This window comes from Gekko japonicus, unplaced genomic scaffold, assembly GCF_001447785.1.
Source record: "Gekko japonicus isolate JY-2015 unplaced genomic scaffold, Gekko_japonicus_V1.1 scaffold878, whole genome shotgun sequence".
NCBI lineage: Eukaryota > Metazoa > Chordata > Lepidosauria > Squamata > Gekkonidae > Gekko > Gekko japonicus.
The window spans coordinates 41254-55209 of NW_015160237.1; the positions used below are offsets into that span (position 1 = coordinate 41254).

Genomic DNA, 13956 nt, shown 5'->3' on the forward strand with positions numbered 1-13956 from the left:
CCCAAGGCCTTCTCCTGGAAGCGGCTTCACATAGAAGCCTAGCCAAGCCCCCCACCCCCCCCTTGGGCCAGCCCCCCCTTTCTTCTCTTGGGTCGTTCCCCCCCCCCCTCCTTTGGGGTGTCTGTCCTGCCACTGTGGGGTAGCTGGATCGGGTTTTGTGGAGCTTGCTTGGGGAGAGGACAGCCCGCCTTCTCCTGACCCAGGGAGGGGGGGCAATATTCCTCTGCAGTGGGGGAAACGCACCCTGCCGGTGCCCTCCTGGGGAGAGCAGCAGTCCCGGCAGATGCACAGGGGTGTGTGTGTGTGTGTGTGCGTGCGTACCCAGACCCTCTACCCAAGGACTGACCCATTAGCCCGTTGGAGCCTCCCTGCTCCTGCACGTTAAAAAGGGTGTTAAGACGCACCAGGCTGAGCCATCAGAAGAAGAAGCCGGGGGTCTCCGCCCACTTTGGTACGCAGAAAAATGTCTCCTTCAGTTAGCGGAAGGGGAAGGGGGGGCACGTCTCACTCGGGAGGACCGGAGGTTCTGCTGCGGAAGAGGGGAAAGGGGGAGGAGAGAAGAAGCCGGCCCCCTTGAGTCCCTAACCCACTTACAGAAGTCGAGAGGAGGAAAAGGGTCCCCCCCCCCAAATTGTCCCCCCCCCTCCCATAGTTCCTTGTGGATCTCCAGCTGGCTAATTATTGTTTTTAAAACCGTCTCTCGGGGTGGCTCAGGTGCATTCAGGTGCCAGGCCAAGCCCCGCCCTCCAGAGCAACGTTTCAGGTCTTTTTGACTGGATTTACTGCTGCTCATTCGATGCCCTCCTCCTGTTGGTTGCATCGACCTAACCCTGTGCTTATGGGATGTCTCTTCGTAGGGAACCGTGTCGATTAAACGCGCGGACTCTCATTGGGGAGAACCGGGTTTGATTCCCCACTCCTCCTCCACTTGCACCCGGCTGGATGACCTTGAGAAGAATGCTGCCGGTCCCAGCACACAGCCTCGCCCCACTCCCTGCTTCCACTAGGGTCGCCAGGTCTGGGTTGCAAAATACCTGGAGGCTTTGGGGGTGGAGCCAGGAGAGGGTGGGGTTCGGGGAGGGGAGGGGCCTCAGCAGGGTCCAAGGCCACGGAGTCCACCCTTCAGAGCAGCCATTATTTTCTCCAGGGGAGCTGATCTCTGTCGGCTGGAGATGAGTTGCGAAAGTGGGAGATCTCCGGGCCCCACCTGGAGGCTGGCAACCCTCGCTTCTGTCTCCTTTTACTGCCCGCCTGCTGACTCAGCGGCCTTCTGGGAGGCACCTTGACAGGCGTTTTTGGGAAATCCGGGTCTGCCCTATCTGCTGGGCCACCCCCTCGAGGGCGGACCCCCCTCGAAGAATCCTCTGCAGTTGTGGAGGCAGGACTTGGCATCGGCAGCAGGCGGGTGGGCTCCTTTCCCGCAGGGCTTGTTCTCGGATCGGTTCTCCGGGTCTTTCCGTAAGGGCTGTGGCTGCTCTTGGCTCTCAGCAGGCCGGCCGAGCCTTCTGTAATCGACACGAGCGAAAGCTTGAAGGGCAGCGTTGGCCCTTGGCCTGCCTTGGGATATTGCCAGTCCGAATCCTTTTCCTAAAGGTTTGCAGTTAAATGTTATCGTTTCAGAGGGACCAAAATGTTTGCACAGTTTATGAACTCAGTAAACTGGGGTTTCAACTGGTCTTTAATTCGCGATGCTGCTTGCTCTTGGTTCCTGCTGCCCTGTGAGTCCAGACAGAGAGTTGTTTTGTCTACAGAAGGGAATTAAACGCTCCCGCTTGCCTGCAAGTCATTTCTCTTGGGAAGAAGGCAAGCGGAGAGGCGGCCCACATTGCTGGGCAGTGTTTGGGGGCTGGAGCCCAGCTCTTGGGTTGGGCAGCTTTCTTTTTGTCGAGCCAGAGGCAGTTTGGGGGTGGGGAGGGGAGGGGGGATTTGCAAGTGCCGTGAGCCTCTCTCTTTCTCCTCCCCACCACACCGAGGCAGCCCCCAGGGATCTACTTTGAAAGATGGCTCCTGTCCCTACAGGCAGCTATTCCAATCCCAGCCAGAGGTGTTTTGCATTCTTTTATCACCCTTTAAGACCAGCAAAAGTTTTATTCAGGGTGTACGTTTTTGTGTGCAAGCACTCTTCCTCAGATCTGTGAATGGCAGTAAATTAGTATACAAATACAAGAGTTAACAAACAGGTGTGGGAAGGAGGTTTGTGTCCAGTGGCACCTACAAGACAAAAGAAGTTCGATTCTGGGTACAAGTGAGAACGGAGAGACTTAGTGGGTGTGGTCAGACGGCACTCTGAGAGTGGGTTAAACTGCTCCGGTTCTAACTGGATTATATTTGATCTGGATAATCGCGATCACACCTACCTCCCTAATCCCGCCTCACTGCACAGTCACGTAGCTCCCTGGAGTCTGTACTACTGACGTGTGGGAGCGTGTGTCTGCGGGTTTTTTATTTCCCCCCAGTTTGCGCATGTGATAGGCGCCGCTCCGTAGAAGGTGGCCCATGCGCAGAACCACCAGGGTGAATCAATCCAACCCCTCCAACAAAAGACTTCCCTTTAAATGTTTGACCCGAAAATGGCCTCTGTGAGATCCCGAACTCATCTAAACACTAAAACAAGTGACAGTTTAAAATGTCGGTTTTCTAAACGCGGTGGTGAAGTTCTGCCTATATGCGCACCGCCAATGCATTAAAAAATGGCGGGCGAAAAGCAGAAGCCTCAGGCAGCTTTCGAGTGGGGAGGGGTTTAAACCGGAAGTGGCTCGACACCGCAGGAGCGATCAGACATCAGAAAAGTGCGGCTAGAACCGGAGAATTAGGAAAACACCACTTGGGGACCTGGTAACAAAATGCTCCGTTTTAAAGAGGGTTTGAGCTGGAAAGGGACAGCTGGGGATGGTGCACAGATGTTGGGTGTGTGAACGTGGATATAAAATCCGTTACTGAAGCGTGCCAAAAGCGGACTAAACGGCCCGTTTGACTGCACCCAGTATGTATGCTCTTTCAGAGTCACTGAAACTGATTTCCTCAAATATTGCATATAGGTGGTGGTGGGGGGGTTAATTGCCAGGAAGAGCTGATTAGGGCCAAGATGCCTAAGTAACTGAGCAATAAATACAGCTAAGATTGGAATAACACATTAGGTAAGACATGTGAATTGCAGTAAGCTGGTATACAGATAATAAAGGAGTTAACAACAGACGTGGGAACTAAGCTTGAGTCTAGTGGCACCTTTAAGACCAACAAAACTTGATTTCTGGGTATAAGTGAGAACTAAGTGACTTAGCATGTGTGATGAGATAAGAAGCCGATATCTCTGTTAAGCCCCGGGGTTTCCATTGTTCTGAGTGTTGTAGTAACTTGTAATCCAGCAGTCTCCCATTCCTATCTGTTTCTGAAGTTCCTTTGTAACAAAACAGCTACCTTGAGGTCCCGCGTTGAGTGTCCTGGAAGGTCGAAGGGTTCTTCTACTACAGGTTTCTCAGTCCTGTGATTCTTGACGTGAGATTTGTGTCCAGGCCAGTAGCCACAGTGGGGCATTTTGGGGCCTCGCGCCCTTCGTTAAAAGCCCCAGCCCCACAAATAGCCGTGCCAGAAACCTTAGTTTTAAGAGGCCACGGCCTCTGCCCAGTGCTGCCAGTCTTTTGGGGCCACCCTGTGTCGTTGCCGCGGCCACTGCTTTCTCCATGGGGCCACATCAGCCTCAGCGCACCCCTGCCGGGGCTCAACCTCAGCCCCGGCACTGTGGCCACCGTGGAGCACCACCACTGACAGGGTTGGGTGATACCCCTGCACCGCTGGGAGGAGAGACAACCCCCCCCCCCGCACTGCCTGCTGCTGGCAGAGGGGCCGGGGTGAGAGCGCCCTCCTCGCGGCTTGCCCTCCTTGGTCCTCTCCTCTCCTTGGGCCCAGACATGAATGAAACGCCCAACTTTTAAGCCTCAGGGATGCATTTATGAGATGACTCAGAAGGCACACTTTCAAGTCGAGGCTCCTCTGGGTGGCGAGAACAAGCACCCTGAACAAAGAAGCCCGACAGACGGGACCCCGGGGTGTGTGTGTGTGTGTGGGGGGGGAAGAACTCCTGAGGGAGCCACACTCCCTGCCAGCATCAGGACTTACCCTTCAAGTGAACTTACCCTTCCCTCAGACCAGAGGTTAACTGCATTTCCCCTCCCAAACCACAGAAGCCGTACTTGGAGAAGAGAGAAAGCGACCAGACCCACCCTCCCCACCCCCCAGTCCTTTGCAAAGTATGAGGAGGAAACGCTACCCCCATTCTTTCCCCCCTCTTCCCCCCCCACTCCTCCTACGCTCAGTGCAGCCCTTCGTCATCAACAAATGGGGATAGCCTATTCTAAGGCAAAGGGAAACGAAGAGGGGGCAGCCCCGAACCTCCCTCCCTCCCTCCCTTTTCTCCGGCGCTTCTGACGCTCACCTGGGGTTGCACATGGCTGCGGGGGGGGGGGGGGGGGAAAAGGGAGGCCAGAAACCTCATGCAGTTCCACAGGGCCTGCAAGACGGAGCTCTTCCACCAGGCCTTCAACTAGGAGCCGTCCCCCCCCCACAAAGAACCCCGTCCCCTGAAGAGATTAGAGCAGCCTGTGCCAGCTGCAGAGAGATCAGGTCTACGGGCTGTGACCGCCAGGACAGAGCATCGAAGGCCGTCCGCTAGCTTTTAGTTCATTTAACCATCTGATAATTTATTAGTATTATAATGTTAAGCACCTTTTAATGTTGAGTTGTTTTACGTGGTTTTAGGATTATTTAAATTGTCTATCCGTTGTTTTATTCCTTATAAGCTGCCCTGAGCGGCTCTGGCCGGGAGGGCGGGGTATAAATATGATAAGAAAGAAAGAAAGAAAGAAAGAAAGAAAGAGTGAGTCTTGGAGCCTCCCGCTTTAAAGGCAGATGTTCAGGTTAACTTAATTAACTTTAATTTAACTGTCCCCTTAAAAATTTAAATTGCCCCCCCCCCCAACAAAAAAATCCTGGTTTTAGGCTTGTTTAGCCTGGGAAAGAGAAGGCTTGGAGGGGACATGATTGCAGTCTTCAAGTATTTGAGGGCTTCACGTAGAAGATGGAGCGGATCTATTCTCTTTCTTGCTCCGGATTGCAAGACTCGATCTCATGGGTGGAAATCACGAGGGAGTCGTTACCGGCTAATTATCAGGAGAAACTTCCTAACTGTCAGAGTGGTTGAGCCGTGGAACAGTCTGCCTCGGGAGGTGGTGGATGCTCCTTCACTGGACGTTTTCAGGCGGAGGCTGGATGACCCTCTTTCGGGCATGTTGCAGGGTTCTCTTTCAGCTCTGCTCCTGCAGAGTGCTGCAGGGGGTTGGACTAGATGACCTGCAAGGTCCCTTCCAACTCTTAACATTCTATGATTCTGTCCGTTTTATCTTTTGGCACAGGGTTTGACCTGTTTGTCCTATGTAGAGAATTGAAGGGCACTGTTGGCATTGAATGGCATACACAATTTTGGAACATGAGCGAATGAATCAGCCTGAGAGGGTGTAGTTGATGTTGTTCGGCCCAGTGACTGAGTTGTCTGGGTGCATGGGGCAGCCAAAAGAGACCGTGACAGAACTCCACTAGTGGTCACGTACAGTTCTCAGCTCAAAACAGTTCAATGCGTTACCAGTGATGTACAACCTCTACTGGATAAAGACCGTTCTCTTTCACAAGTACTGGGGGGGGAGGCAAACCTTTTCTTGTGCACAGACAGCGCCCCCCCCCGTCTCAAACAACTCCTTACCCACAATAATACAACATCGAATTGAAACATCGACACTGTTACCAGAGCTTGCAATAAACCCAGATGCCAGCTCCTTTGACGTCCTCGGCTTGCTCCTGCGGTGTTGCGGGGGAGCGTCTGGCGGTGAAGGGTCCCCCTGGCCCTGACCCACGTGGTGATAGTCCTGCGCCGACTGACCCTCTTTGCTTTCCCTCCTCCTCCTCCAGGACAAGAACCGGAAGCTCCGTCCCCTCTATGACATCCCCTACATGTTTGAGGCCCGGGAGTTCCTGCGCAAGAAGCTGATTGGGAAGAAGGTGAGCAGCTCTCCTCCCGTGGTGCCCGGAGAGAATGGCGGTGGGGCTCCTGGCTGGCGGGCAGGCGGGGGTGGTGGTGCTGTGGTGCGTGCGCACCAGGCCGGGGCATATGGAACACCCCCTCCCCCCACCCCGGTGCCTGTGCCAAGCGGCCTGTTCGTCACGCGTGGTTCTGTTGCCTGCTTTTCTCTCGTCGCTCCCCCCCCTTGTAGTTTGGTTGCTTAGCCTGAGAGGGCGAAGGATGCTGGAGGGCCTTTGGAAGTGTCTCTTTGATGCTTTTATAGAGGACGCGCATAGGAACACGTGAACATGCATTTGTAGAGCATGCGCCTAGGAACACGTGAACATGCATTTGTAGAGCATGCGCCTAGGAACACGTGAACATGCATTTGTAGAGCATGCGCATAGGAACACGTGAACATGCATTTGTAGAGCATGCGCATAGGAACACGTGAACATGCATTTGCAGAGCATGCGCATAGGAACACGTGAACATGCATTTGCAGAGCATGCGCATAGGAACACGTGAACATGCATTTGTAGAGCATGCGCCTAGGAACACGTGAACATGCATTTGTAGAGCATGCGCCTAGGAACACGTGAACATGCATTTGCAGAGCATGCGCCTAGGAACACGTGAACATGCATTTGCAGAGCATGCGCATAGGAACACGTGAACATGCATTTGTAGAGCATGCGCATAGGAACACGTGAACACGCCTGAAGGGGCCTTCTGCTGAATGGGGCCCATGGGTCTGTCGGGGTCCGTGCCCTCTCCTCCGACTGGCCAGGCAAAGGTCTCAGTTTCCCACCCCCTGCTGCCTGATCTCTTTTTAACTGCAGATGCTGGGCACTGAGCCTGCTCGGCCTTCTGCACGCCAAGCAGGTGCTCTGCCCTTGGGCCGTGGCCCCCTCCATGGTGCAGGCATCAAGTCTCTCTGGGCTGCTGCTCAGCACCCTTGAGGAGGGGGAATGGGTGTGGCTGTGGGACAGGGTGTGGCCCCACCTCTCTGGAGCCTGGCTGCAGCAGAGAGGGGTTGTTGTGACTCCTACGGGGCGGAGCCTCTGCTTGGCATGCAGAAGGTCCTGGGCTCCGCCTCTGGCTGCCTCTCCGCCTAGAGGGTGGAGTGAGGGAGACGCAGGAGAGCTGCGGCCGGTCAGAGGAGACCAGGCTGACCCGGAGAGCTCAGTGACCGGATGCCAGGGGGGCAGGCCCCCCCCCCCCGAAAAACGTGGCTGCGAACCTGCTGCAGCTCCACGGACCTGCGAGGAGAGCGGGGGCTGGGGCTGGGGCGTGGGAGGGAACGCCGCTTCCTGCGAATCCCTGCCCGCTGGAAAGGGCTCAAGCAAACCTGAGTGGATTTGGGGAGGGGGACCCCCAGAGGACTGGGTTGAATGGGGGCCTGTGTGAATGGTGTGCTTGGTTCCTCGCGGAGGATGGCTCTGTGGCAGGCTGTGAGCCAAGGGAGCTGCGTGGGGCCTTCGAGGGCAGCGCCCCTGCTTGTATCAGAGGCTGGGGAGGGCTGTGGGTCTTTGGGCACCACCTGGGGCCTCCCCTGGGGCATTGGACTGGCTGCTGCTGGATTGGAAGCGGGGTCTGCTCATCAGTCATTAGAGGGACGCCCCCCCCCGTCTGGTCTGTTCCAGCAGGGCTCCCTCGCCCCCTTCCGCAGAGGCCTTGCGTGGAGATGCGGGACGGGCGTCCGATGTCTCTAGAGGTGTCTGGGGACCGAGAGGGCTTCTGTGCCTAGCAGAGTTCTTTGCTTCCCTCGCAGAAGAAGTGGATTAAAATACACACATTGTTCCATTTGCATAATCTTTGTTAAGTCCCATGATTACACTTTTCTAGGTCAGGATTCAAACGTCTTTTTAGTATGGCACAGATGCAGCCTTCTGGAGAGAAACGCAGGGGCGACTGGCAACTCAGGGCCCAGGATTGGGGCCATGTTTTTGCCATCCGAAGTTGGGAACCTCCAAAACCTGAGGAAGGGGGCGCAGGAGGGAGGGAGGGAAGCCCTTCCAGGCGGGACAGCCGCAGCAGCGTCACGGCTCGGTTTTGAGCACTCCTCCTGCAGACGGCAACTGGCCGATGCCGCGCTGCTCCCATCACCCTGGGGGTCCACAAAGGATCTGGGGCCAAGGCTCTCCCTAGGCTAGCCCCCCCTCCTCTTTCTGCTGCCTGACCCATGGGCTCTGGCTCCTTTCCTCCCTGCATCGCCAGAGATGCTGGCCCCACATCCGCCGCGGGAGCTGAACGGGCCCAGGGAACAGCCGGGCTTTCGGTTTGCCTGAAGTGCCGGGGGGGGGGGATTTGCTGGGAACAGGGAGGGGGGGAAGAGGTTTGTGGAGGGGTCACTTTGGAAGCCTCCGAACGCGCTTGGTCGGCCGGGGCCCCCGGGGGCTCCTGCGTGGCTCGCCACGCTTTCCTGCGGAGGCAGCCGCCCGTGGAGCCTGGCTCTCTCCCTTGCCTTTGATGTCACAGCCTTTGCTTTCTAAATATTTCCTTTGTCAGCACTGCATTTTTCACTTCCGATTAATTTGATTGAGCTAAGCGATGAAAAAGTCCTTTACGTGAACGATCAAACAGCCCCCGGAGGCTGGAGCTGCCTTCGGATCGGGAAGGACAAGCGGAGCCCCAGCGGCTTGTCCTTTTGCTGCGCTGTCGCCATCGATCTGGGCTGCCGGCTCCTCTCCCCCCCCCCAGTGCGGAATATGCCCCTCCCGGTCCTGGGAGGAGTGGGTCAGGGCGGCAGCCGAGGCCCTCCTTGTCCCCCCCCCCGGCAGGTGGTTCAGGGGGCTGCTCCGCTCAGCTCTGCCTGGGAGGGCCCTGTTGGCAGGCGCAGAGTCCTAAAAGCCCAGGGGCTGGCCGGCTGGCCAAGTGAGCTAGCACTGCTGGCTTGGCCCTCCTGCGTGGCCCTCTCGCCTCTGCTCCTTTGGCTTCCTGGGTTCTTGCCACTCTTTGTCCTCCGTGTTCCTTTGAGTGCGTGCATGCGTGCGTGCGTGTATGAGGACATGGAACTCCCATGGCTTTTCTGTCAGATCCCGTCCCTTCCCTAGTGGCTGGTGGTCGTGCTCAGCATCCCCAGCTAAGGCCACCGGCTCTGTCTCCGCCCAGAGCCAGGCTGGAAGGCAGGTGTGTCCGGCAGGAAGCCCCTCTCCCGACAGCCTTCCCCTGGAAGGGCACATCCCCTGGGAGGGCTGGGAGCTGGCCCCACCGTTCCTCTCCGTTGATGGTGCTTGAAGTGATGGGTGGGTAACGTCGGAGGAAAGGCATGCTGAATCCGAGCTTTGCTTATGACGGGTGTCAGGAGCTCATCCATGTCTTAGGGTGACCGCTGCCCATGGGCAGGCGCTTTTTATTTAGGGAGTATTTAAATAATGGAACGTGGCTGGTCCCAGGAGGATCTGGCAAGAGCCTGGAGGCGCCTGAGGCATGCTCTGTGCATGGGTGGCTGGGACAGGCTCTGCAAGGACGACACCCCCCCCGCCCCCCCCGGAAGTTCTTCCTGGAGTAGCCAGCGCTGTGTCTCTGGATGCCAGCCCCGCCACCACACACACTCGGTGGAAAGAAGGTGGCTGCCCGTTGCTCCTCCTTGGCTCACCACAAATGCGGTTCACCTCGGCCTGCGCATCGTAGCCAGGAGCTGCCCGAGGCTCCCCGTGGCACCTGGTGGGTGCTCCTTCCTCTTGGCTGAGGACCTGGAACCAGCCGTAATACGGAAACACCAGGAGAAAGGCTGCTGAAGGGAAACCGACTGCGTGATCCGGGAAGGTCCCTGACAGGCCTCTCCTGAGAAATGGGGCCACAGAGTAGGAACGGCAGCTGGGGAGACGGGCGGCCCTGCCGAAGATGGCGCCAGGCCCTGCTGCTGGGAGAGGTGGTTTCTCAGCTCCCTGGGCCAGAGGGTCACTGTAGCAGGGGGGCCAGGACGAAGGGCGTGATCGGGAAGGAGGAGGCGGAAGGAGACACAGTTATGGCTTCTCCTGGATTCAGAAGGGGGGCAGGCTTCACCTCTCTGTACACAGCGCTTAGCACCTTCTGGATGTAGCAGCCGATGCGCCTGTTTCCTGGGGCCAGAAGAGCCCTGGGTGGGGTGGGGGGTCTGCTGAGTTTTGTAACTTACCAAACCACAGGGCTGCTGGGAAAGGTTCAGTCTGGTTCGCCTCTGACTCAGAATAAAGTAAGCAAGGAGAGGCATGTTTGCCCTCATCTGCTACCTTCCTAGTTGTTGTAACGGATTCACTGATTTCCCTATTTAAACTTTTTCATCTGAAGTTTAGCCACGTTGGGATTCTCTTTATTTTGTTGGCCAAGATTTTTGGGGAGAGCTCTTCCTGTTTTTTCTCTTAATGCAGTCTGAGGAAGAGAGAGCCTCTCAAGGGGGTGTCCATCAACAGGCTGGCCCCGCCTCCTCAGAAGGGAGGGGCATTCCCAAAGGGTCTAGAATGATGCTGCTCTGGAATGACACACTGAGGGGGAGGAATCCCACACTTTTTTAAATTAAAAAGGTACTTTTGCAGCACCCCCCTCCCCAAATGACCTGTTATGAGGGCCAGTATCCAAGGGCTCCCTCCACCCTTCCTCCCGTGCACAGGTTCCTCCTCCCTGCTCTGAGCTCTCAGAGTTCCTTAGATGAGATCTGCTCCCACCACTTGGCACCTATGCAGTGGGAGGGCTTCTAGTGTCCCAGCTCCACTGCTGGTCCTCCTGATGGCCCCTGGTGTTTTTGGCCACTGTGTGAGACAGAGTGCTGGACTGGAGGGGCCGTTGGCCTGACCCAACATTGGCTTCTCTTATGTTCTTATGTCTGGAGCAAGTGATGCTCTGTCTATCTGGTGCTTGGGGGGGGGCAACAGTGGGAGGGCTCCTAGTGTCCTGCCCCCACTGATGTCCTGATGGCCCCTGGTATTTCTGGCCCCTGTGTGACACAGAGTGTTGGACTGGATGGGCCATTGGCCTGATCCAACATTGGCTTCTCTTATGTTCTTATGTCTGGAGCAAGTGATGCACTGTATTCTTGGTGCTTGGGGGGGGCACAGTGGGAGGGCTTCTAGTGTCCCAGCCCCACTGCTGGTCCTCCTGATGGCCCCTGGTGTTTTTGGCCACTGTGAGAGACAGAGTGCTGGACTGGATGGGCCATTGGCCTGATCCAGCATTGGCGTCTCTTAGGTTTTTATGTCTGGGGCAAGGGATGCTCTGTCTTCCTGGTGCTTGTGGCACCTACGCAGTGGGGCTCCTAGTGTCCTCCTGGCCCCACTGCTGGACCTCCTGATGGCCCCTGGTATTTATGGCCACTGTGTGACACAGAGTGTTGGATTGGATGGGCCTTTGGTGCTTGGGGGGGCAACAGAGGGAGGGGCTTCTAGTGTCCTGGCCCCGCTGGGGGACCTCCTGAGGGCACCTGGTGTTTTCGGCCACTGTGTGTCACAGAGTGTTGGACTTGGATGGGCCATTGGCCTAGTCCAGCATTTGGCTTCTCTTGTGTTCTTATAGGAACTCTCAGGCTGGGGCGAGTGATGCTCTGTATTCTTGGTGCTTGGGGGGGCGGGCAACAGTGGGAGGGGCTTCTGGTGTCCTGGCCCCACTGCTGGACCTCCTGAGGGCACCTGGTGTTTTTGGCCACCGTGTGACACAGAGTGTTGGACTTGGATGGGCCATTGGCCTGGTCCAGCATTTGGCTTCTCTTGTGTTCTTATGCCCCTCCCTTTCCTGTTTTCCTGCCGCTGCACTTCCTCGGAGGACCGTCTCTGGGTCCTCCCTTTCCTCCTTTCAGATGTGCTTTGCTGCTGCGGCCTCTCGTCCTCCTCTGGTTCCGTTCTGTTTGCCGACGGTGCCTTGTCCCTTGATGGTTTGGAAACCATCTTGTGGGGGAGCAATCCAAGGGTCGGGGAGAACCCATTTTGGCATGGGGGTGAGTGCAGCTGTTATAGCGATGGGAGCTGCCTTTTATGGCATGGGCTTCAAGGCGCGTCTAGTCCTGGACAACGGTTCCCTCTGAAGAGCCGTGGCTCTCCAAGCTCCTTTCAGGGCGTGATGCCTGCAATGTGCTGAGCGTGTGACCTTCTCCTGCTGTGGGCCCCGTGGAATGCCCGTATCCCCGGAGGGGTGGCCCGGTCCTTGCTCGCCGGAGCACAGTCTGCCTTCTCCGCCGGAGCTGCTCCTACGGGAGGCCCACCCTTGCCTTTGGCTCCTGGCTCCCCTGAGGAAGCGGCTGTGGCCTCCCCCCCCCCCCCCCCCCACGCCCCCAGCCGCCGAACGACCAGGCCACAGTCAGAGAGTTCTCCTTGAGGTGGACTAGTGAAGGCCAGGGTTTGGGGGAGGCGGAGACGGTGCCACCTGCCTTTTCCTTGGGGTGCCCTTCCTTGGGACTTGACTGCACAGCAAGTGCCAGGTCAGGTCGCAGGCTGCTGCTGCTGCTGCTTCTTCTTCCGTGGCGGGTCCAGTCCTTTGGAACGGAGGCGGCTTCACTTGCCGTAGACAAGCTAGACAGTTTTATTCCAGATATAATTTGGAGAAGGGCAAACTGTTCCCAGTAGTCATGTATGGCTGCGAGAGTTGGACTATAAGGAAGGCCAAGCGCAGAAGAATAGATTCTTTTGAACTAGGGTACTGGAGAAGACTCTTGAGAGTCCCTTGGACTGCAAGGAGATCAAATCAGTCAATCCTCAAAGAAATCAACCCTGACTGTTCCCTGGAAGGCCAGATAATGAAACTGAAGCTCAAATACTTTGGCCACCCAATGAGAAGGGAGCCCTTGCTGGAGAAGGATTGAAGGTCAAAGAAGACGGGGACGGCAAAGAATGAGATGGTTGGACAGTGTTGTCGAGGCGATGAACATGAAATTAAGCAAACGCCGGAGCACGATGGAAGACAGGAGGACCTGGCGTGAGGTGGTCCACAGGGTCGCGAGGAGTCGGACTCGACTGTGCGACTGAACAACAACAACAACAACAACACTGTCTTGGCAGGTTTGACTGCACTCTTTTCAATTCTGTGCACTATAAAATCCTTAACTGGAGCATTTTTAAAAAAGTCTTGGATGCTCTCAATTTGTGTCTGTTTTCACGATGGCCCCTCGTCCTGGGAAGTGCCGCGGCCTCCCTGTTGCTGCCGCGTTGCATCTGAGGAAGGGAAGTGGGGCGTGTGCTGTCGGAAGGGAGCCCCCCCCCCCGTGCCCATAGGTTGCTCCCAGCTTCCCGGGCAGGTACAGGAGCTGCTTTCCCCCTCACCCACGGCTTCTTGGGGGGCGGGTGGGGGTGTCTGTATTCTGGTGCTCAAGGAGCCGCTGGTGGTGGGGAGGGACCGGACAGTCCTGGGTGGCTCTCTGTCCCCCCCGTCCCGTCCCCCCCCCCGGGGTCTGGGCACTTGTGATTTAACTCTTTGGCTTTGCCAGACCGTGCCCTTGGGGCCTGGCAGTGTGGCTTGGCAGTTCCAGCGGGGCAGCTGCCGTGTGCTTGTCTGTTGGAGCCAAACAGGACAGAAGCCGAGGTGAACAGAGCAGGTGAGCCTCTCTCCTGTCCGGCATGTGCCACCGGACATCTGATCCATCATCCTGCTGGCTGCCTCCTGCCTCTCCGGAGGCTGCTCTGCGTTGAGGAATCACCTGCCGCACGGGATGACAAAACCTCCTCCTGACTCAGCCAACCATTCCCCCCGACTTCCAGGAAGCCAGCAAGCCAGCGACTGGTGGATAATCAGTCAGCAACTTGCTGAGAGTCTCTTGCCCGGGGGAGCTGGCCATATCCTGAGAGGGGAGGGGTGAGGGTTCCCCCACCCCCTTCCAAAGGCGGGGTCCGCTGGGCTTTCCTTTCTGCTCCCTTGGGCCTCTCCTGCCTTTGCCATAAACGACCAAATGTGGCTGTCTGGACCCACAAGGCCTTCCTTTCCAGCGACGCACTCCTGACTGC

The 13956-nt window shown here is 56.9% G+C and overlaps 1 protein-coding gene across 1 annotated transcript in view; it reads left to right on the plus strand.

Annotated features, from left to right (window-relative positions):
* The window catches only part of SND1 (staphylococcal nuclease and tudor domain containing 1), a 192397-nt gene that overhangs the window by 1350 nt on the left and 177091 nt on the right, over positions 1 to 13956 (plus strand). Inside the window, exon 2 of the mRNA XM_015412978.1 lies at positions 5959 to 6048. Coding sequence (XP_015268464.1) covers positions 5959 to 6048 — 90 coding nt within the window. The remainder of the gene's footprint in view (positions 1 to 5958; positions 6049 to 13956) is intronic.